Source organism: Urtica dioica, chromosome 7 (genome assembly GCF_054948205.1).
Source record: "Urtica dioica subsp. dioica isolate 48M chromosome 7, U.dioica_male_clone48M_v1_H2, whole genome shotgun sequence".
Classification (NCBI taxonomy): domain Eukaryota; kingdom Viridiplantae; phylum Streptophyta; class Magnoliopsida; order Rosales; family Urticaceae; genus Urtica; species Urtica dioica.
Genome location: NC_142762.1, coordinates 30,953,407 through 30,978,030, shown reverse-complemented (window position 1 = coordinate 30,978,030; position 24,624 = coordinate 30,953,407). Strand labels below are relative to the sequence as shown.

Here is a 24,624-nt window from a genome sequence, read left to right as displayed (position 1 = left end):
TTATGTCTTTAAATTTCAAATAATATATACTTTTGTTTTCAATTGGTTTCATATATGTTGTGTTGAACTTGAATTGATGTAGTTTGATTTTGATATGAAATTTTAATTGTTAGACTTTGAATTGGAAATTCAAATAGTTAGACGTAGAACTAAAAATTTGAAATTAATTTATCATGTATGCTAGAAATGAAATTGTTAGAGTATGAACTGAATTTGTTACGTTTTGAATTGAATTTATTGACATGGTGAAAGAAATTTGTTGACATATTGAAATGAAAGTAGTTATAGTATGAATTGAAATTGTTACATTTTGAATTGGAATGAAATTAGTTTGAATAGAATTATAGAATTTATTGACATGTTTAAAGAACTTTGTTGACATGTTGAAATGAAAGTAGTTTGAATAGAATTTATTGACATGTTGAAGAAAATTTGTTGATATATTGAAATGAAATTAGTTAGAGTAGTATTTGAAATTGTTACATTTTGAATTGAAATGAAATTAGTCTGAATAGAATTTATTTACCTCTTAAAGAAATTTGTTGACATATTGAAATGAAAGTAGTTTGAATAGAATTTATTGACACGTTGAAAGAATTTTGTGGACATATTGAAATGAAAGTAGTTTGATTAGAATTTTTTGACAAGTTGAAATTGGATTGAAATTTTTAATTCAATATGCAGGTATATCGAAGATGAGCGAGGAAGGAGTTCGTAAGCATTGTACCCCAGCTGCAACAAACCCGAACCAATTCACGTGCAATTATTGTGGGCACGTTATGAAGGGAGGGGGATCACACGGATGAAGTTACACTTAAGTGGAAACGATCCGAAGAAAAATGTGAAGAAATGTCCAAGTTTTCCTACAGAAGTACGCAATGAGATGTTAGCGTTACAAGCGGCGACTCTCCAAAAGAAGAAAAGCAAGGCCATCCTTGATGAAACCGTAAATGAGCACTTGGCCAGACGCTTTGGTCTGACTCACGTAGAGCTTGACCCCGACCAGCAATACGAATATGATATGATGCAAGCTTTTAAAAGAAGCCGTCAAGAGACACAACCGAATGCTTGGAGATCTGGCCCTGGAGGGGGTTCCAGGATTGCACCACCACCTCCTCATTTTCGGCCAGATAGTGGATGACAACCTACTATTCCGGAAATCACAAATCCGAAATTGAAGCAACGACTAGGACTAGCCGTTAGCAGCTACGTCATCCACGAGAACATACCAGCGAACATTGTGAAGTCGCCTCACTTCCGACACATGATCAATGAAGCAGTGGCAGTTGGTAAGACTCGTGTATTTGAAGTATCAGTTTTAATTTGACAAGTATTGTCGTGTCCAACTGTACTTGCATTTTCAAACTTCACAGGTCCAGGTATCCCGCTTCCGACTCCGTACGAGATTTATAACACGTACTTGAGAGACGAGGTTGCGTCCGTCAAGAAGTACATCGACCAACAAGAGGAAGTGTGGAAGGAATATGGATGTACCTTCATTTTGGAAGGATGGACGGGACTGACGCGTTTGAGCATCATAAATGTTATGGTGTACTCGACGGGTAAGACTGTTTTTTTGAAGTCTGTTGATGCGTTAGATAAGATGAAGAACTATTTGTACATCTATAAGATTCTGTCGTCCGTGGTTAAAGAAGTCGGAGAACAGAATGTTGTTCAGATTATCACTGATAATGGTTCGGCTTACAAGAAATTCGGAATGAAACTCGGTCGGCGATACAATCTGTATTGGACTCCGTGCACCACACATTGTATTGACTTGATGCTCGAGGACGTGGGCAAACGAGCAACTGTAGCCGAAGTTGTTAAGAATTGTAGAGAAATGACGAAGTTCATCTACAATCACGGGATAGTCTTCTCGAAGATGGACAAGGAGAGCTAATCCATCCAGGTCCGACGAGATTCGCCACGAATTACTTGGCCCTAACGAGTCTCAGAAGCAGTCGACCAGGGTTGAAGAAGATGTTCACATCGGATTGGTGGGGCTGATGTTCCTTCCGTCAAACCGCAGCTACGCAGTTTATGGAGTAAAAAATAATGGACAGCAACTTTTGGCTCCATATTGATAGCATGTGGAAAGTGTTCGAGCCTATGTACTCAGCTTTGCGTCTCGTTGATACAGAAGTGGTTCTGACGATGGGTTTGCTGTACCACGTCTTCGATTTAATGAAAAAGAAGTTGGAAAGCATCCCAAACAAGCAATGAGTGGTTGACATTGCGGTTGAGAGATGGACGAGACAACTTGACCATCCGTTACACCAAGCAGGTATTAGTCATTTCACTTATTATTTGCAAACGTGTTTGTATAATTTTTAATTTATGTCTGTGATTATTTTACTTGTAGCTCACTATATAAATCCAAAATTTCAATATAATCCAGAGATTGTCAGGCAACCCGAGCATCTTATGGCGGTTACATAAGTGTTTGAGCGGCTATTCCCGAACGATGATTGCGACAACATCAGGAACGAACTTCTAGCATTCCGCGACGTGAAAGCCATGTTCAGGAGTAAATCCGCAGTAGCAGGAAGGACGAAGATGACTTCCAGTAAGAATTATTTCTTTGAACCGAATTTGTAATATGTCATAGTTTCATATTCACGGAGTTTCTTCATTTTCATTGGAGAATGATGGTCCATGTTTGGAATCAAAACCCCCACGTTGAGAAAGTTAGCGATGAGAATCCTTTCTTAGACCGCATCATCATCGGCGTGCAAGCGAAATTGGAGCACGTTTGCACTTGTCCACACTAAGTATCAAAACCGACTGGCGTGTAAGAGACCGGAGGAACTCGTCTTTTGTAGCTATAACATGAAACTGCAATTACGAGATTTCGAAAATGATGTCGTCGACAGGAAGGATCCGTTGGATATGATCCAAAGATCAATTGAGGTAATGGGCGACAACGTCGATGATGATGAAGTCCTACAATGGATATGCCCAGTTCACCTCAACAATGAAGACCAGAACCCCGACCCACGTGTCGCCTCACAGGCCCGGGCGGAAGGTGTTGATGTCGACACCGTATTGAGCGAAGACGTCGGTCACAGTTAGCATGTATCAGCAGATGATGGACGTGGTCCTAACGACAGTGACGATGGTGGAGACGGTGGTAACTTTGGCGGTTATCTTGCTAGTCAAGATGTTGGTGGTGGTAGTGGTGGTGCCTAACATTACGATCCGTGGACTATAGAGTAAGGTTATCAAGTCACGGAAGATTCAGATCACAGGTCACGCCGTCAAAGATCTGACATGTTAGTGTATTCGCATTTATTCATGTCGGAGTTCTCAAACAATGTACGTATGTTGAATATGGAAAGTAATATATTATATGTTTAACAGACCTGAAGACTACTTTGACTTTGAGACCAGATCGTAATACGGTGGTGGAACACAGAGAGCACCTGCGCATTACATGTCTTCTGATAGTGATTACGGCGGTTACTTCCAACAAGGATATGAAGCGTACATGTCCTCTGGTAGTGATTACGGCGTCGATCACTTGATTCTCGGTTCGACACAATGTCATTCACTACGTTAGACACACAGAGTGACAGTTCGTATACTTGTCCCTCTTACCATTACCCTAATCTGATAGGAGTGCCACATCCACTGGTGAATCCGCAAGGAAGTAGACGTCGTACGTTCGGTGTACGCGTAGATCGGTTCGGTGCCAAACTCATTATAGCATGTGCATCAGGATGTCCACTAATAAGTGAAGCTGCGGGGTACGACCAAACCGACTACGACAGGCATGTTCAAAACTTCCGACAATCGTACAAGGGAAATTTCACTCGGTCTCAATATTGCGAGCTTCAAGAAAACCAACCGAGTTTTATCCAACCGGGACGTCCATCGGGATTCTATTGATACATTTAATTTTCTATTGTAACTATATGTTTGTAAAACATATTTATTTCATGAACAATTTGGTTGTATGTCATTGAATATGGAACATTTATATATACTAGATATGTATGATTTGAAGCGTTTTAAATTTGAACTACATTTACAAATATATATATATATATATATATATATATATGTATTCTTTTGTTTCGCCACATTATTTCCGTTTGGTTTTCCGTCGGCACGTCAGTTTTTCATCGAAAACGGCATTTCACTTGCCATTTTCCACAATTTTTCATGACGATTTTCCATCGGCATGACGATTTTCCGTAAATCAGGAGGCTCGAAACGGCAAAGAAAATGGCATTTTAATCCTTGGAATATATACATATTAAGTGCTAACTTGCTCTTCTAAACAATGATTTATATCCATGATTTATATCCACAGTTTTAATTTAAAAAGATATATATATATATATATATATATATATATATATATATATATATATATATTCTCAATTGCTATCTTCGAACAATAAATAAATTTTTATGCATATATGTGTACTTATGAAAAAAGGTATATTTGATGAAATAAAATACATTAAAGGTAAATTTTTCTACAAGAAAAAATAACAAAAATTATAAGTAAAAATACTTTTATCGAACAATTTTTTTTTTTTTTTTGAATTTTTGGCTCAAATGATCCCTAACCATTTGTGATTGAGGCATTTTGGTCACTAAACTATTTTTAGAGGCATAATTATCCCCAACCTTTTCTTTTTGGGTAAAATTAATACTTCTCTTAAGTCACTTAACAAAAATCTCATATGTATTTCACATGAGGGCTTTTGTTAAAAAAATAAAATAAAAACTTTTTCTTCCAGAACTTACCTACTTTAATATTTATGAGGGCAAAATTTCTTCAATGAACACACACGATGGAGGAAACGAAGTTGAAAGGCCTCTTGATTTTTTCCCCCAAGGTCTTACGTATTTGTTGAGTTTAAACGACAAAGAAGCGTCGATGGAAGCCAAGTATTTTTTCTTTTCTTTTCGAAACTGACTAGTTTAGGGTTTAGAAAATGGAAAACTTTAAACAATTTTTCAAGGTTTGTTTGAGTTCTGAAAATGGTTTTTTGTTCAGTAATCGTGGTCTTGTGTTGGGACAAAAGAAAAAGGTTATGATATGGTTATGGTATATCCCACGGTATCAACATTGAGATTCTTTTACAAAATGGGTTGTTTATAATCTTGTCTTGTGTTGTTCTGTATTTTTTTTTTATCTCACTAATCAGTTGGTCCAAATTAATGATTACACTAAATTTAGTGAGACATATGGTGACAACAAATTTACATAGATTCTTTTGGGATTTTGTTAATCTTAGGTCAAGTGAAAAGATAAATTTCATTAATTAGACCTAAAACTTGATTAAATATCAAGATTAGAACTTAACTTTTAAAAATATCCAAATATAGACTTTTGTATAAAAAACGACAAATATACCCCTCTTACCAATACTATTTGAATTTATTTGACATCCCTCTCATTCACTCTCTCACTCGATATCTCTCTCTCTCAAAAAAAAAAAAAAAAAAACTCGTACGATTCCATACGATACCCGACGACGCCGTACGATGGAATACGACGTGATACAATGGCGTACGATGGACAAGCTTGGCGGTGGTGGAGCCTAAAAATTCCGAGCTCTCAAAACGACGAAAACGGTGAATTTTTCAACTAATTTACTGTTAAATCTCATTGGAAATAGTTAGAATAGGTATTAGGACTTAGTATTCGTGTTGATTTGGGTTGATTTGGATCGGATTTAGAAAGTTAGAGTTTGAAATTGGGGCTGAAATACGATGAAATCAATGTATCGTACGATGTTGTACGATGCAGTACGAAGACATTCATACAGCTGTACGATATCATACGATGTTGTACGATGATTTAATTTCTTTCAAAAAAATTTTGTCGTACGATGATGTACGATACCATACGATGCTGTGCGATACTGTACGATGACATACGATGCTCTATAATTCCGACTGTTTTTTGTTTTTGTTTTTTTAGGACAATTTGAAGTATATCTACAACGTCCCTTTCCTGGGTCGTATCACTTACGGTGAACCGGTATCTTGAAGATTATAAGAAAGAGATTTGAAGATCTTGAGATAAAAGATTGAATAGTCGGCACTCCTTTCGAGCAGTTTTTTTTACCAAGACTGAACTCGGTTTCTCTGCGGTGCTCGTACATACTATTCTTCAGCGTAAAATTGAGGCAACGAAATGCGGAGAGATACAGTTTGAAATAGCTGGTAAACGAGTAAGATTCGGACACCTCGAATACTCCCTTATCTGTGGGTTGAGTTACAAAGACGGTCAATCTAAGAACGAACAAGACAAGCGCACGAGCGACAAGTTGATAACTGAGCACCTGAACGGAGTTGTCGGTAAGTTGAGTGCATTTGTAACGACATTCAACATATGTCAAATTCTGGACGATGCATTCAAGCTCGGTCTCTGTCTATTTGTGTTGGGCTTGCTATCTACTTGGGCAGCCGATCAACAAAGTGATCGAAGAAAGGTGGCATAAATTTCTTTATATCGTTGAAGACCTCCCGTTCTTCTTCAAGATGCCGTGGAAAAATATTAGTTGGTCGGAGACATATTCAAGACTCTCGGTGAACTTGAAGCACTATCACGAGGCGTTGCAGAAGAAGTTGAAGGAAAAGTCGGACGTGGCTCAGAAAGAGGCAAAGTACACGTTGACGGGTAATTTATATACCCTTCATTACTGGGTATACGAGGCTATCCCAGAGATTGGGATGAGATTCGGGTCAAGTCACGGTATTCGAGTGCCCAGGATGCATTCATGGTCTAGCAACGTTATCATCATGGGCAAAGACATCGAGGCCGTATTGAATAAAAAAAGGTAACTTTTTTCTTTTAACATATATAAAATTTATGTCACTAACTTTGGAATATTAATAATTGTTTTTGGTTTTATAGGTGTGCGTTTTTCAGATGCTGAGACCAATGGCAGCAGAGAAAGAATTTTTCACTCTGCTCGAGACGCAGACGAGCAAATGTCTATATTAGATTATGGTAATAATATTATGCTAATAAAATAAAATTTTTATCTAATTCAGTAATCATTCATGTTTATTATCTTCAAATGAGCAATATTCCTAACATCCGATGCAAAATCTCTAAAAAAAAGCCATTAAGGATCATGCAATCAAGACCCATAGAAGCCTGAAATTAGAGAAGAATGATAAAGTAAGGATAAGGGTAAAATGTATGGTAGGTTGCCCTTGGACATTGTTTGCATCTTTGGAGAGTGGAAGTAGCTCGTTTGTGATTAAAATTTTGAATCAAGAGCATAGTTGTACTTTGGAATTCTCAAAAAGAAGACTTGGATATAAGTGGCTATGCGTGAACTACTTGAATCGATTTAGAGCAGATCCGAATTGGTCATTTGAAGGGTTCAAGCAACAAGTGAAAGAAGATACGCTAACTAACATCTCTAAATGGCAATCATTCATGGTTCGGTGGCGATGCAATATGGAGAACTGTGGGATTATATCGAGGAATTGAAGAAGTCTAATCCCGGGTCTACAATTAAGATAAAGTGTTACCCATTGGACCCAAATAAAGATGAAAATCCAAAATTCATGAGGATGTATATTTGCGCAAGGAGGCAGACGAATGCGAGTTCTTGGAAGCAAAACAGTGAAATTGGGCAGGAAAAATATAGTGATGACTTGCACAAACAGTGGAAGAAAAGACCATCATAATAAGGTTACGTGTGATCGCAACAAAACTGTAAGTTTGAAAGATTAAATTTGCTTTAAATTTATAACAACTCAATTGCATTATTTTCTTTTTGCAGGGTCAGCAACGTTGATTGAAGGGATACAAAAAGAGGCCCGCAAGTGCTTTTGGGTGGATATATAACACTTATTTCAGTTGAATTTTTTAAAAATGCAAGTGTTTTTGCACACAAACTTTCATTTAGGGTATATCATATTTGTCTGTGGGTTTTTGTAGAAGAAATGCTAAATTCAAATTTGTAAGCGTTATGCTATATTGAAATCAATATGCAATTATTTTTGGGTTTACATGGTGTCATTTATAATGGAGATCAGAATATTAGCTAAATGCAACTAAAAGTATTAGCATATGTAAGTTATGAAAAAAAAAAAAAATCCCTCATGTGGAATAAACTTGAGATTTCTGTTAAGTCTGTTAAAAAGGACTAATTTTACAAAAAAAAAAAAAGGTTTGAGGATGATTTTGCCTCTAAAAAAGGTTTAAGGACCAAAATGCCTCAATTATTAAAAGTTAGGGACCATCTGAGCCAAAAATTCTTTTATTTAAAGTTTTAAACAACAGAACACTTTTCATTGTGCCGTTATATCAGTAGCATTAAATAATTCAAAAGCTATTACGGTTTCAAATTTCGTGCCACGAAAATAGCTAAATAAGTAAATAGGATATACACCAATTCCTCGAACGCTCTTCACTTCTTTCCAATTCTCGAACCGTCGGACATTTGAGGTAATTACTTTTTTTATTTTTTTAAACGAGGCAATTACTACTTCTAGAAAATAGTAGCGAGGCTAATTAATGAAATTTCCCATAAGAAAATGCATTACCTCCATAACTTCACGACGCCCTATATATATATATATAAAATCAGTACTTCATAAACTTATTTCTTTCTTCCTTTCTTTCTTTCTTTTGAAAGCTCTGTGCCGTAGAAAGTAAGGCTAAAAAGTGATTTTCTTATTCGCTTAAAGAACTCGTCGGCTTGAGAGCTCTCATTTCACTCTCCTGATCAAAGGTATGTTATTTTTTTTTTGTTCTTTTTTTTGTATTTTTTTGTTTTTTTGTTTTTTTTTTTTCTTTCTTGCTTTTCTGGTTTAATATATTTGTTCACCAAGTTTCTTGCTAGTGCACACTGAAGAAGTAGTCTATCAAGTTCAAACCTTTTTTTTTTTTTTTTTCACACTGAAGAAATAGTCTATCAAGTTCAACTTTTTTTTTTTTTTTTCTTTTTTTCACACAGAAGAAATAGTCTATCAAGTTCAAACCTTTTTTTTTTTTTTTTTTATAAATATTGTCGTCATTTAATGCATGAAGTGTTTTTCTTACTACATGTTTCTTCATTTTAATTCGGTTAGCGCTAAGAGGAAACGCAATGGCTATGGAATAGGGTTTTCGCTGTTTAAATACCTCTGTTTTGTAGGACTTTTTTTTTTCCTCTGGATAATGGCCATCATAGAACCAAGAACCGAAGAACCACACTTATCGCCAAGCTTCAAGCGCCGGAAAATTTCCATCTTCGGAGGATTTTCCGGTGGGCCCGGAACAGCTAAAATGGCCGCTCATAAACGCCGACGCGTCCACGAGGCGTTCATCGCCGGCGCGAGAGCTCTCGACTCCCGCGACAGAACGAGAGAGGTTTTGACCGAATACCACGCGATACGATCGACTGTGGTCCGCGAAATGGAGTCGGAGAATGGGACGAAACAAGTCAATTGGTGGTCTGCCTCGTGCGCGGCGATGAGAATCCTAAAAAGGACCCAACATTGGGCCCGCTGGCCCAAGCGAATCGGGCCCGTCCCGGGAGTGGAGATCGGCGACAAGTTTCAAGACCGAGCCGAGCTCAAAGTAGCGGGCCTCACTCTCCAACTCAGGAGAGGCATTGATTACACGAGAAACGCAGACGGGACAATCTTCGCAACAAGCGTGATCTTCTCGGGGAGATACGAGAACGACGTGTTGAATCCCGGGACGCTGATCTACACGGGAGAAGGAGGGAATCCGTCGATCGGGTGCAAAGAAGTCGTCGATCAAAAGGACGAGTTTGGGAATCGGGCACTCATGAATAGCTGGAAAATGCGTGTGCCGATCCGGGTCGTTTGTTGCTTCAAACTCTTGAAAGACTCGGACTTGGTCGGGCTGAGCGGAGCGAGGCTGTGTGACCAAATGTACGTTTACGACGGATTGTATGTCGTCCATGCCCGAACGCAAGAGAGGGGTAAATACGGGAAGCTCGTTTTCAAGTTCTTGCTGAAGAGGGTAATGGGTCAACCAAAATCCGATCTCGAAAAATTTGCTAGGAAGATCGAGACTTTTCCCGCACCGAGAGCCGTCGCGTGCTCAAACGACATATCGTTGGGGAAAGAAAAGATTCCGATTCGTCTCATGAAGGCTTTGAACGATGGCGAGACTCTTCCGTCGTTTGATTACATAACAGACGTTGTTTATCCGGTTTCACCGCTGATGATGGAATCAAAGACTATTTGTTGTCGTTGCAGCGGTGGCACGACCGTGTATGACTCAAAAGGTCGTATCGATATCGGTATGAACTTGAAAGGGATTATCTACGAGTGTAGTCCTAAGTCAGAGTGCCCTTTGACATGCCTCTCTCGGGTGACCCAAAACGGGATTTCTTCAAAATTGGAGGTGTTTTGTAGTAAACTCAAGAGATGGGGTGTTAGGCCAAGATCTTACATTGCGAAGGGAAGCTTCGTGTGTGAATTTGTGGGAGAAGTTCTCCCTGAAAAAGAGGTCAAAAGAAGGTACTTAGACCGACTACGTAGAGGAGATACTAGTAATTCTTTTCGTGTCTTTTCTTGTTCGGACAAAATCACGATCGATGCGACGGTGAGAGGGAACGTGGGCCGGTTTGTGAACCACTGCGATTCTCCGAATCTTGAAGCAAGATTTGTGCTTTACGATCATAGGGATGAGAGGATGCCACATGTAATGCTGTTTGCTTTGAGGGATATTCCACCACTTCATCAGTTGACTATGGACTATAGTTTCACCATGGCCAGATTTGGGAGGTACTAACTGATCTATTATTAATATGTAAGCATCTTAGCTCTCTTTCTTGTAGGACAAGTTTTCTGTTGGAGGCAATATCTGACTTGCTTGTTTAATCTTCTAAGAAATGTTGGCTATCTTTGCCTCATTCCCATATTGAACTCGTTTAGCGACCTTTGTAGTGAATTTATATTTTCTCTAGGAATTACTATTATTCTTCACTATATAATTGGATATGAGCATTTTGATAAAACATAAAAAATCATCTATTTATAGTCCAACAACCGTTTCAAACCATGTAGATTTAATAATTTGGTGTTGTTTCCTCTCTGCTTAGTTCCTAAATAATCAAGCCGGGTGAATTGTCAAAAGAGTGTGGCCATATCTTTGGAATTAGCGCAATCCGGCCCCTTAATGAAGAAGATCGGAATTGGGCTAAGTTTAGGGATATGGATGTGCATAGAGGACTAAAATCAAGACAATTGTTACGAGTGACATAATTCTGCTTAAATAAATGATTTTTATGTATGGTTATTAGGATTAAAATTGAATCGCTTTTTATTATATATATATATATATATATATATATATATATATATATATATATATATATATATATATTATTTTTTCAAGGCTCGGTTTAGGCCTTTTTAAAGTTTTGATCTAACCCTTAGCCTCAAGAGTTGAGGAATTATAATGTTTGGATCTAGCCCTTGGCCTCAAGAGTTGAGGGGTTAATCCGGTGTTTGGTCTATCATATTGCAAAATAACTCACTGTAGCGTCGCGACACACCGCAACACCTTAGCACCACAGCGCACTGCAAATCTGTGGGCTTAGCCGATGGCAAGGTCGCAAATCAAATCCGAAAGCTTGAAATACATGGCAGCTCGCAGTGCAACGGTGTGTGGAGGCTACAACATGCGGTCGCAGGTGGTGACTTGCGGTTGGCGTGGCTCGTCGTACGCTCCGACTAGAGAGAGAGTGAGAGAGAAAGAAAAGTGAGTTAGTGAGAGCAATGATCGAAATACCGTTATCGTTATCATTTCGAGACTAAGATTTACTGGTTTCCGAAAGTAAACCAGAGGAATATTGTGGAATTCAAAAAAGGTAAATGAAAACTGTACCGTTGAGAATACCGTACCGTCGATGAATATCGTCAAATACCGTACTTACCGAGATGAATATAATGAATAAATATTTTAAAGAAATTCATACACAAAATAGGATAAAAATGGAAAAAAATCTACAATAATATTTCAACAAAAATCAACTCAAATTTAATGACATAGTTCAATACAAAGTACAAAATCAAAAAATCTAAACCTTATTTTATGATGTAGCAAAAAATTGAAAAAAAATGATACAAACTCCAATTAAACACAATAATGAAGTTAGAAACTAAGAATTTGAACTAAATCATCAAAAACTAACGGCAAATTTCATGAAAGACACTAAATATCATCAGATTTTAAGAATTATCGGTATTTGACCCCTTAACGGTAAGTTTCCGTCGGAATGCGTGATAATTTGCCTATAAACAATCGGAAAGTGGAAGGATTCCCCAGAAAACACCGAAAATCAGAACGATTTAATCGAAATCCAAGAAATTCCGATTTTGTATATACCGGTATTGGGACTCTCAAAAAACGGTTTCCGACCGGAATCCGCGGAATTCAATCGACAGTGAAGGGTCGAGAAGTTTTAATTTGAAAACTATGTGACTAATGGTATTTAAGTATATATTTACGATTTTTAATTTTCGACGCATATTAGTCTCATTATTACATTATGAACGAAATAAGCTCCTTCTCACGGTTTAGTGTATGTTTGCCACTTGGAAAGTAGGATGAAAAAAAAAAACCATAACCAACTAAATGAAACATAATTTGGGGTTGGAGTCTTGCGACTCCTGCTCCGCCCTTGCTTGAAAGGACCAACAATGCTTTTTGTCATTGATGGTCTACAGCGGAGGAGGTAGCTATCTCGTGCGGTAAGGACCATGGGTCCCTTGCTTGTCGGTGCGGTTCATTTTCATCGGTGATGCGTACTTGAGTGACATGGAGAGAGTTGGAGGAAATACTTTTAAAAGGATGTGCTGTTGCTAAGGATAATAGTTTAAACTTTAGTGTTTTAATTTTGTTTGATTTTTTTACTTCCTTATGTTGTTTTGTTTGGGATTTTGGATCTTTTGTTCTCGAGATGGAATATGCCTCTTTTAAGTTGCTTTATTGTCGTTTTGGTCGTAACGATACTCAGACGAGCTATCCATCAATCTTCAAGAGATTTTTAATGAAAAATGGCCTCAACTAGTAGCAATTTTGACCAAAATAATAGTAATTATGTTTTTGAACATTTTTACTACTAACTGTAGACATGAAAATATAAAGTTGTCATAAACTGTAGATGTACAAGTCTACAATTAACAACAATTATAGATATATAAATTTACAATTAGTAGTAACATAGTTGTTACTATTTTAGTTCAAAGTATCAAAGTTGCTACTAGTTAATGTCATTTCTCATTTTTAAAACGACCCATAAATTTTTCTAAGGCCTCGTTTGGTACAAAGAATGAAAACATGGGTGGATATAGTAAGTGTGATGGAAAAGAAATGAAACTGAAGTCGCAGATTATAAGTTTTAGAAAACTTAATAGGTATAAGAAGTGAAAATTTTTTAATCTATCCATTTGTTGTTAGTAAATTGGTATAATCCAAAAAAATAAAAATTAAAGAAGAAGGAGAAATGATAACTTTTGATACTAAAATTTTTAAGTACCTGATATGAGAGCAAAGTAGAGAAAGAGCCACTTTACATAGTCGATAATATTACGAGATTACCTCCAATTGATGGGTTATTATTGTAATTCCTAAGGTATTTGTCATTTGGACAATTCGTCCGTATTTGGGGTATTTTTTTTTTTTGTAATTTAGCGAAATAGTCAACTTAAACATTGAGAATTACTAAATAGTCAAGATTTGGTAAATATTAGATAAATAGCAAATTTTATATATTTACAAACGTAAATATTAAGTAAATAGCCACTACCATATTAAGCCACGTCATCATTTATGGCTATTTATCTAATATTTACCAAACCTTGACTATTTAGCAATATCAAACGTTTAAGTTGACTATTTTTCTAATTTTTTGTTTTTTTTTGTAAGTCCCGCTAATACAAATTCATCGCTCCTCTTTTATTCATTTTTTTAACCAAAGAGTGAATGTAACAAATCCACGCCTCATAATCCCTTAATCATTATCTATTTCTCATATGGTCCCTCCTATCAAACAAAGCATAAATTTTATCTTTCTTTTTTTTTAAAACTGTTATGAAAGATTTTTCTTTACCCGAAAAAACACGAAAGCTCAAACCAAAAACTAAAGAGAAAGGCAAACCCTGCCCTAAACACAAAATTGTCAAGACATGGTCAGCGACAGACCTCAACCATAACAAAAATCCAAGCGTGGTCCAGGACTGGCCTCAACCACAAAAATGTCAAGTCATGGTCAGGGGGAGGCCTCAACCCTAACAAAAATCCAAACGTGGTCCAGGGCCGGCCTCAACCACTAAAATGTCAAGGCATGGTCATTGGCAAACCTCAACCACAAAAAAAATCCAAGCGTGGTCCAGGGCTGGCCTCAACCACAAAAATGTCAAGGCATGGTCAGGGGCAAGCCTTAACCACAACAAAAATCCAAGCGTCAGGGCATGGTCATAGGCAAACCTCAACCACAACAAAAATTCAAGCGTGGTCCAAGGCTAGCCTCAACCACCAAAATTCAAGGCATGGTCAGGGGTAGGCCCCAACCCCAACAAAAATTTAAGCGTGGTCAAAGGTCGTCCTTGATCACAAAAATGTCAAGGCATTGTCAAGGGCAAGCCTCCACCCCAACAAAAATCCAAGCATGGTACATGACCGGTTTCAACCACAAAAATGTCAAAGTATGATCAGGGGCAGGCCTCGACCACAAAAATTGTCTTGGCAACATGGCCTGACCTCTATCCCATTCCATCTCAACGACATGGGTACCCCCATTCCATTTTGGAAACAAGTGTCGACCTCTACCCCCGTTCCATCTTGACGACAGAGGGTCGACCTCCACCCCCTTTCCACCTCGGCGACAGGAGTCGACCTCTACCCACATTCCACCTCGGCGACAGGGTCGACCTCTACCCCCGTTCCATATCGACGACATGGATCGATCTCTACTATCATTTCGCCTCGACGATAGAGATCGACCTTGACCCCCATTCCACCACGGCGATATGGGTCGACTGCTACCCCCATGCTATTCCTTCTTGGTGACATGGGTCGACCTCTACCCCTATTCTTTCTTGGCGACAAGGGTCGACCTCTACCTCCATTCCTTCTTGGCGACATGGGTCGACCTCTGCCCCCATTCCTTCTTGGCAACAAGTCTGACCTCCAACCTCGTTCTATCTCGACAATAGGGGTCGACCTCTGCTCCAATTCCATCTTGGCAACAGGGGCTGACCTCCAACCCCATTCCATTTCGGCGACGAGGGTCGACATCCACCCCCATCCCATCTCGGCGGCATGGGTCGACTTCCACCCGCATGGCAACAAGAGTTGACCTCTACCCCATACTTGAAAGGAGGACCCTAGTGAATGACGATTTTACCCCGACTCATTACATCCGTGAGGTGAGTTTCCCCTAACTTAAAAAATATCTACTTCTTTCTCATCTGAGACTTTCTCTCTCTAGAATTCTGAAGCATACCACTTGAACTAATGTTGAGTGTCGGAGTGCCCGCCGGAGGAAACCCCTCCGAGCCTTTTTAGCTCACGTTTCTCGTTTTTTCATGTGAAAAGTCACTAGAAACCTATTTTCGGTATGGTAGAGGCGACAAGTGTTGAGACAACTTTGCCGTTCGACCACCACACGATCATAGTGTCCGGTCCTAGACTGAACCGCGAACCTGTTTAAGTGTTGATCCAATTTCAGACATTAACAAAAGCTACTGCATCATGTGTTATTATTGATTCTAATTTTAAATCTTGTTCCTACCATTATTTGTTAAATAACAATGATCTATTTGTGGGTATTAGAGCATCCCCAATGGAGTAGTCTAAAACTCTACAGAGTTATAGTTCTCCAATGGTAAAAACACTAAAACTCTAAAAATCTACATTTTGTGTAATTTTGACACCAAATGTACGGTGTTACACTAAATTTGGTGTAATATTATTCATTTGGTGTCTAGACCAAATGTTTAAGTATTATTAAAATCTAATTAATTCATAATCTTTAATTAAAAGTACATATTTTAATTTATTCAAGTTTAATCAATATGTTTTTAACTGTTTGAATTTTTGTTTATAATCCAAATTAATTTTTTCAATCCCAATTCAATTAAGCCGATAGTAAAAAAAATTTAAAGATATCAAACCAAATTAAGCCGAAAATTTATAATGAGTATATGAATAAAAATTAATTCAATTAGTAATATGTAATTTATATATATATATATATATATATATATATATATGTATATTTTAATGGTATACTATTTATTTCCTAAAAAAAATGTTGTAATATCTATGTAATGAAATTGATTTTAATTTTCATTTTTATAAATTATATTTTTTTATTTTAAATAATTTATTATTGATTTATACGATATGTTACACATAATTGATAAATAAAATACAATTACATTTTTATATATCTAATTAGACATTGCAAATAACTAATAAAATTAAGACACTTAATCTAAAAGCATTTTGATTAAAAAGCCAATAAAAAAATATTATTAGAATATTCATTTTAGTGTAAGATATAGTGTAATACATTGGAGCAAAAAAATATATTTTGTGCAAAAGTTACACCAAATTTAGTGTAAAAATTACATCAAATTTAGTGTCTTCATTGAAAATGCTCTTATACCCACTATATGCTAAAGTCTCGTGTTACCTTAAGAAGTCAAGAGTCACTACATCATCATGCGAAAAAGATGCAAAATTGACTAGAAGTAAGACATTTGTCAGGGATCTTATTAACAAGGTAATGTCAAATGTTTTGAAAATCACAAGAGAGGGCTTGATATCAAGGATAGTCCCACATCGATTGGGTATTACGATCCTGGGCTCTTTATAAGGTTTGTGGGTTACTCCTCTAATTACCAAGCTTGGTTTTAGATGGAACCCCACACCTTTAAGATGGTATCAGAGCGGGGCCCATTCTCGATTGTGGGCTACCTGATCGGGCCTATACTTCACGCTTCCAGTGCCTGTGCCAATGTGTGCCTGTGGCCTGTGCGCGTGAGGGGGTGTATCAAGGATAGTCCCACATCGACTGGGTATTACGATCCTGAGCTCTTTATAAGGCTTGTGGGTTACTCCTCTAATTGCCAAGCTTGATTTTAGATGGAACCCCACACCTTTAAGATGGTATCAGAGCGGGGCCCATTCTCGGTTGTGGGCTACCTGATCGGGCTTATACTTCACGCTTCCAGTGCATGTACCAATGTGTGCCTGTGCCTGTGCGCGTGATGGGGTGTATCAAAGATAGTGGGAGTATCAAAGATAGTCCCACATCGACGATCATGTGCTCTTTATAAGGTTTGTGGGTTACTCCTCTAATTACCAAGCTTGGTTTTAGATGGAACCCCACACCTTTAAGACTTGAAGGTGGGACATAGATGAATGTCAAGGAAAGTACTCACGTTTTCGAGCCATGTTAATCTAACTCTATTATATATTATAACTTGTAGCGGGATAAGGAAATTGATTTCACGACAAATGAAAATATAGTGTCTCAATGTGGAGTGGGATCGAATGAGACAAAGATAAGAAGAATTTCGACTATGTAGAGGAAGATGTATTCAAAGAGAAAGATGCAGTAAAACACAATGAGAAAGTCGGGAGGTTCAGTTTAGTTCTTTTATTGCACAATTTATTTTATATTCAAGAATTTATAAACGTGAATAATTTGGTATTTTCACCACGTGTTTGGTAATTTCAAAAATCAATATTATTTTCAATGATTTTCGGATTATTTGTTTGCACAGTAAATAAAATAAGAGTTTTTTCATAGACTTCTAGGATGGCTATTAATTTTAAAAAAATTGAATATGTATATGGGAGCAAATAGCTGCGGCCATAATGTGAATGTCTACTAGAACAACGATAAAAAGTGAATTGTTGGTCTTTAGGGGTATTTTTAAAAAAAATAATAATGAATTTTTTTTCCAATTTTAGTGAGATTAAAAATCAATTAAAAGTGTTTTCACATATTTTCTCTCATATCCTATACAAGGATCGAAATACCGTTACCGTTACCGTTCCGAGCCTTCGAATTTAGGGGGAACCGCCCGTACCGTAAAGGAATACCGGGGGAAGCGAGAAAAAAAAAGGAAACCGGTACCGTTGAACTTACCGTTACCGTAGAGGAATACCGTCAAATACCGGTATTTACCGAGGGGAATTCAGAAAAGAAATATACAAAAAAACATACAAAGTACGTAGGATAAAATTCATAAAATTAAAAATAGTGTACAATGTTTCAACACACTACCAAATTACAAACACAACAAAAACTAAGTTCAATAACCAAAATGATAAAGTTCAACACAATCTACCAAATACTATTGTTCAACAAATTCAACATAGGAGGGATACAAATGACTACTCAAAGCGACCGTATGCAGCGGTCATACAGTAATCATACCAAGTCATGTAATGAGCATATGCACTAAAGTACCTGTTCAAGTGATAGTCGTACTCATACTGAGATGAACCAACAGTCATGGAGTGGAGGGGATAACCTGGAACTGGTTGCACCGTTTCGGGAGCGTAAGTTGATGCATAGGAGTCCTGGTAGTTGTAACTGGAAGATCCGTCATCATAAGATGACTCTGTGCCTTGAGGACCAATTGATACCGATCCGAAGTTGTAGGACAAGTCATCAACGTCATTGCTAGACGTAAATGACATGGCATCATTCATACCTCCGCCCTGACCTCCGCGCCCGTATCCTGAATAAAAAAAGGCAGGGTGATGAAGACGATCAAAATCTTCTTGCGATGGTGCGTATCCAAGCTGAGAACCGCCGACATCACCAAATGAGGTGCCTCCAGCAGTAAAGGAACCCCCAGACCGATAGGAACCTCCAGCACCTCCCCCTGATCCACCGTCACCTGCAATCATGTGACATAAATCATATCATGTCATTTATTACCATTCCATGACATAGTTAATGGCTTAATGCATACAATTCATCTCACAAACTTACTTGCACAAAGGGTGCCTCGTGCCGAAATAGCACTTCGTTGTGAGAAGTCCCCTCGAGCGTCTCGAAATGCGATTAACTGTAATTAGAAAATCAAATAAGACTCGTATATTCATAATGTGATATAGCTTGTAACAATTTATAGTTTTATACCTCTCTCCCAAGAGTTGACCCATCAAGATCCTGATGCAAGAAGTCGAACACCCTTGTCACAGCTGCCATGTGGGTATTGTCCATGTGGATATCCGGGTTAAACAGCAACTTTGGATTTAGGAAGAAAGCTGCAATGTGTAGTGGATGTTCCATTTGAGTACTCCATCTGTGGTTCACGATGTCGACAACCCATTTCTTCTCATTCATCGCTTCCAACTTCTTTCTCATCTCGTGGAAGACGTAGTATAGTAATCCCATCGTGGGATGCACCTCAGTGTCCACTAATCGAAGAGTGGTGTACATCGGCTCGAATATGGCACACACTTCGTCCACCGAATGCCAGAATCTGGGATTTAAACAAGTCTCGGCTATGGATGTACCTGTAGGAGTTGCACTCAATTTGGAATCATCCCACCATTGACTACTGAACATCGTCCTCAACGCAGCTCTCTTCTCTCGGAGACTTCTGAGAGCTAGGTAGTTTGTGGCAAATCTTGTTGCGCCGGGACGGATGATTTCACCTGGGGATGTCTCCCGTAACTTGGACAACACAGTGCCGTGGTTGTAGATGAACTTAGTCGCATCCCTCGCAGATTTGATAGTTTGCTTAACACTATCTCTCTTCCCAATATCTTCAAACATCAGATCTAGACAATGTGCAGCGCAAGGTGTCCAGTACACATGGTACTTGCGTTGTAATTTCAACCCGGCACTCCTGTAGTTCGAACCGTTGTCGGTCACAACTTGGACGACATTATGTCTTCCGATTTCTTTTAGCGCTGACCTCAGTATTCCGTAGATGTACTCCCCTGTTTTCGTGTGCTTTGATGCATCAACGGACTTTAAGAACACCGTTGCACCAGCACAATAAACCATAATGTTTATGATGCTCAGTCTGGTCGGCCCCGTCCAACCATCAGTGAGTATGGTGCAGCCGTATTTTACCCACCGCTTCTTTTGTTCGTCAAGGTAGTTCTCCGCATCTGCAACCTCCATATCGAGGTATTTGTTATGAATTTCATACGGAGTTGGTATAGGAACGCCTGGACCTGCAATATGTCAATATACATCATGTTAACGTTTCAAGAACTCATGCGATTCGACAATATGAAAATAAAATTACTTATCACAAATTGAGGATTACCCAAGTCTTGAGCGGACGCTATCATGTTTTTGAACTCATGCGAGGCGGCCTTACTCGCCGGCACATGTTGGTGAACAAAGAATTTTGTTATGTGTCTTCCGAGCCACGTTCTCTTCTTCGGATCCACGATCTCATCGATTTTTGTTTGCTTCGCACTCGCTGACTTATATAACGACGGAGCAGCTGGTGGAGATTTTGCCGTAGAACCACTGCCGGGCCCCGACATCATCCGAGCCTCCCATTCCGTCTTAGCCGCCTCTTGTCTTGACCTCTTCATAGCTGCTCGTAATTGCGCTTCGTAGTCTTCTTCGTCTGATTCTTCCACGCCGACATTCTTAGTCAATATCTTTTGAAGCGTAGCGTCCAACGACTTTTTGTTCTTCTTTTTTACGACATTGCCTTGAAGTAAAGCTTGCATCTCTTCTCTCACTTCAGGAGGGACTTTCTCACAGAATTTGACACTCCTCGTTGGGTCTACATGGGCTAGGTGGTTTTTCACTCTCGTGATGCCGCCACCTCCCATATTGTGCTCGCAAAATATGCACTCGTGGCCGCTACTTTTCCCGGGAATAGGTGTGCAATACTTCCTAGCTGGGTCGGGGACCGACATTCTTGCAACTTGTAATCTACAAATGAACAAATAACATTTACACAATATCACTAACTAATTATCAACTTGTAATATACACAAAAACTCTAAAATTACAAACATCAACACAAAAACTCTAAAATTAAAAACAAGTCACAAAATTTCTTCATAAATCAATAAACAAGTTCATCATAATCCATAACCTTAATCATCACTAACTAATCACATAATTATCAAATAATTCGGATTAAATCCAAAAAAATTACAAACATCAACACAAAAACTCTAAAATTAAAAACAAGTCACAAAATTTCTTCATAAATCAATAAACAAGTTCATCATAATCCATAACCTTAATCATCACTAACTAATCACATAATTATCAAATAATTCGGATTAAATCCAAAAAAATTACAAACATCAACACAAAAACTCTAAAATTAAAAACAAGTCACAAAATTTCTTCATAAATCAATAAACAAGTTTACATAACCTTAACCATCACTAACTAATCACAAAATTACTAAATAATTCGGATTAATTACCAAAAAAATTATAAACATCACCACAAACTCTAAAATTAAAAACAATTCATAACAATTTCTTCATAAATCAATAAACAAGTTTACATAAGCTTAATCATCACTAACTAATCCCAAAATTAATAAATAATTCGGATTAAATCATTAAATACAAAAAAATTACAAACATCAACACAAACTCTAAATAAAAACTACATTCATGCTCACTAAGTAGTCATAACTATCAAATTATAGTTAATCTTCAAGAATCATCAACAAATTTCAAGATTTAAACTCAAAATCATAAAAAAAACTCAAAAAGGACGGGATCCTCACCGGGAAGGGCGGGAACCGGCGGGAAGTTGTGAGAATTGGCCGTGTTCGCGTCGGGAAGAGGCCGGCTTGGTGGGATCCGACCGGGATCTGGGAAGATTTGGGCTGCGCGGCGTCGGGAAGCTCGAGACCTAAAACCGACGCGAATGATGAATTAAAAATGGGATCCGGGCTTTTATAGCCGGGTTTTCCTTTTTTTTTTTTAACTGAACCGGGCCGGGAAATGGGAACCGGGTTCCCACCCGGATCCCGGCCCGGTTCCCCCGGAACCACCGGAAAACTCCGGTTTTGGTGGTTCCGGTGCCGGTTAGCTTCAAAAAGGGGGAACCGGACCGGTTCCCGTCCGGTTCCCCCGGTTTTTCAATCCTTGATCCTATATCAAACTATCAAAGGAAATCACACTTGAAACAGAAACAAAAACAAAAACAAAAACAAAAACAAAAACCCCTCTTAAGCCCTACGCCATTTCACAATTCGCATCCCCATTTTGGCAAAATCTCGAAACCTCGTCTACAATGGCGTCTCGGCTCAGATCTCTGTCGAAGCTCAAATCCGCCTTTTCAAAGCCCTCCTTCGGCCCCGCTCCGACGCCGTCTCTGAATCCGGTCACAGTCTCAAGGCAAGCAAAACAAAGCCCTCAGATTTCTTCCGAATCCTCTGTGTCTGAACATTCTGTTTGATTCAGGTCGATCCGGTGCCACTACAAGCTGGGCTGCCTGGAGTCTCTGCTTCCGCTTCATTCGGCGATCTCGTCGGCGAGGCTCACCTCTTGCCTCAGCATCGATTCCGGGGCCGCGAGGTCGCTGTCTCAGGGTATGCTTTGCAGTGCCAATCCTGGAGTTTGATATCTCCTATAAGGTTCCGTATTATAGTTGTTATTCATCGCTGTTACTCTATTTGTTTGATTATCTTTTTTTTTTTCCTTAGCGACTTGTTGTTTGGTGCTCTGTAATCATTTGAGTAGTGCTCTTACTTTGATCTTGATCTCAGTTTGACCAAATAACCAATTGAACTTGTAGAAATTTGTAGTTATCAAACAATAAACATCTTCACGCAGACTGGCTTGAACTTGAATTTTTCATCTTTCATCTTCAAGGTTCGATTCTGTGTACGTGATCTCAACTCCCCATTGTCAGAAAAGTCGTTTCTGTTAACAGTTAGAATCTGTGAGATTTGATTATTAGTTCTTACTCGTATACGAACTTCAAGAATTAGGTCATGGCACAAGAAGCTATTAATTGTGTGCTTCAAAAGACTTCTGACATGAGGCTAGTTAGTAAGTTCGAATTAAAGCAAGCTTCTGTTATGGGTTCAAGTGCACATGTGGTTGAAGAAGCTACTTTGGCATGCAGAATTGAAATGCAAAGCAAATTTTTTCATAAGTGGACTTGACTCAAATTTATTTAGCTAGTTTATTTTTTTTCCCGTAACTTTTTGTTTCTTGGAGTGCGTCTAAATGTCTAATTGAAATTGAGTGATATTCTGTGTTAGAGAGCCAGTTGGCGGTCTCGGCAGTTAAATGTTGTTAAGCTTTTGTTACAAGCTGTTAATCGCGGTTAGAAAAGTTTTCTGTAAGAATTCATTGAATGAAGAAATTGAATCTGAACTCAATCTCTCTCTCTCTCTCTTTTTTTTTTCTCTTTGACTCATCTTTTTCTGTCATGGTGTCTGAGCTGTTAAGATTCTAAACAAAATTTGATGCTACTCTGGCTTAAGTTTTTTACACTATGCTTAATGTTCTTCTCCTTTACATCTGAAAAAAAGTTACGGACCATGAAAGATTATTTGGCCTACAGAAGTGAATACACGAATCTGTCAGTGACAAGATCATGTTATTGGGTAATTCAGCATTATAAATGTCTTCTTTCAATGAACTGGACCCAATGTATGAACTTTTGTTACTCACAAGTATGTGCAATGCAACAAAGTAGTCAGGTTGGTGCAAACTCTTTTATGAGATGCAAGTTGTGCCTTTAAAAAATTATAGATTAATAGAATAATTGTTATGAGTAGTTCATGGGATATAGGAAATAGGTGTAAGATGAGAGAGCGACTTGGTTTTATGAGCCTCTTTAGAGCTTAGTTCTTTAAGTTCTTCTGTGCGTTAGACATTTAACCTGTGTTTTCCTTGAAATGCCTGAAAAGTTAAAGCTGATCATGGAAGGTCTCTAGTTCAATTAATTTGGAAGTCTGCTTATCATTATCTATTATTTACAAATTCTGAACATCGAGTGATTCTAGAACTTGAATAGACTCTAAGAGATACACGTATGTAGATAATTTATCAAGTTTAACCTGATCAATAACCACTATGATTCTTTTATTACTGTATTCAGAAATGGGTCTCAGCGTCCCGCGATAAGAGATAGCTTGCAAGAAAAGGAGGAGACGACGAATAAGAAGTAGATCTCAGGGTTAATGAGTCTCTAATCTTATCAGAACTTTGCTTGGAAGTTAATGTTTAGTGGTCCAGGAAAACGGGAACAAAGTCACAGCTTGCAACAATTCAAAGTGTCACTGCTAATTCTCATCTTGTTGCTCTACTCTCTTAAAGTACACAAGAACATCAATGTCGAGTAATAAATATTTGTTCAATTTCGTGTTTTTTTTTTCTCTCCCTCTGGCTCTGGTTTTACTTATTTCTTGCTGTTATCTTACGTAGCTTGCCGTAAATAATAACTCAGAACAAGAAATGTGATGAATGGGAAAATGGATATGCTTGAGCTTAAATTAAAACATGACAGGAAAATATATCAAAAAATTCCCATCGTATTTTTGTTATTTTTAATCTTTTTGTTACATGCGTCTTCAATTTTTGCTCAGGACACAATATGCCACTTCCATATACATTTTAAATGTGTTCTGTATAGTATTTTTCCAGCATTTGTTAGGTATTATCTGATGGTGGTACAAGCATCT

General features: G+C 38.1%; 3 protein-coding genes across 4 annotated transcripts; all 3 read left to right on the top strand.

The window, feature by feature from the left end:
• Positions 1–802: 802 nt before the first annotated feature.
• LOC149390782 (uncharacterized) lies at positions 803–1,900 on the top strand. Its single transcript, XM_089619856.1, has 3 exons — positions 803–1,091; positions 1,191–1,289; positions 1,374–1,900. The coding sequence occupies exons 1-3, from the start codon at positions 803–805 to the stop codon at positions 1,898–1,900; spliced, it is 915 nt and encodes a 304-aa protein (XP_089475982.1).
• A 6,488-nt stretch (positions 1,901–8,388) lies between these two features.
• On the top strand, positions 8,389–10,874 carry LOC149390781 (histone-lysine N-methyltransferase, H3 lysine-9 specific SUVH5-like). The gene is made up of 3 exons (XM_089620820.1): positions 8,389–8,431; positions 8,622–8,717; positions 9,123–10,874. Exon 3 carries the CDS (start codon positions 9,146–9,148, stop codon positions 10,733–10,735), a length of 1,590 nt encoding a protein of 529 aa, XP_089476946.1. The 5' UTR covers positions 8,389–8,431; positions 8,622–8,717; positions 9,123–9,145; the 3' UTR covers positions 10,736–10,874.
• Positions 10,875–22,086: 11,212 nt separating this feature from the next.
• LOC149390780 (protein NONRESPONDING TO OXYLIPINS 2, mitochondrial) lies at positions 22,087–24,357 on the top strand. Of its 2 annotated transcripts, none has more exons than XM_089618657.1 (3): positions 22,087–22,324; positions 22,391–22,518; positions 24,042–24,357. In XM_089618657.1, exons 1-3 carry the CDS (start codon positions 22,221–22,223, stop codon positions 24,065–24,067), a joined length of 258 nt encoding a protein of 85 aa, XP_089474783.1. In that variant the 5' UTR covers positions 22,087–22,220; the 3' UTR covers positions 24,068–24,357. The 2 variants fall into 2 exon arrangements, with proteins under 2 accessions (XP_089474783.1, XP_089474782.1); XM_089618656.1 differs by having other exon boundaries at positions 22,391–22,563.
• Positions 24,358–24,624: the final 267 nt, after the last annotated feature.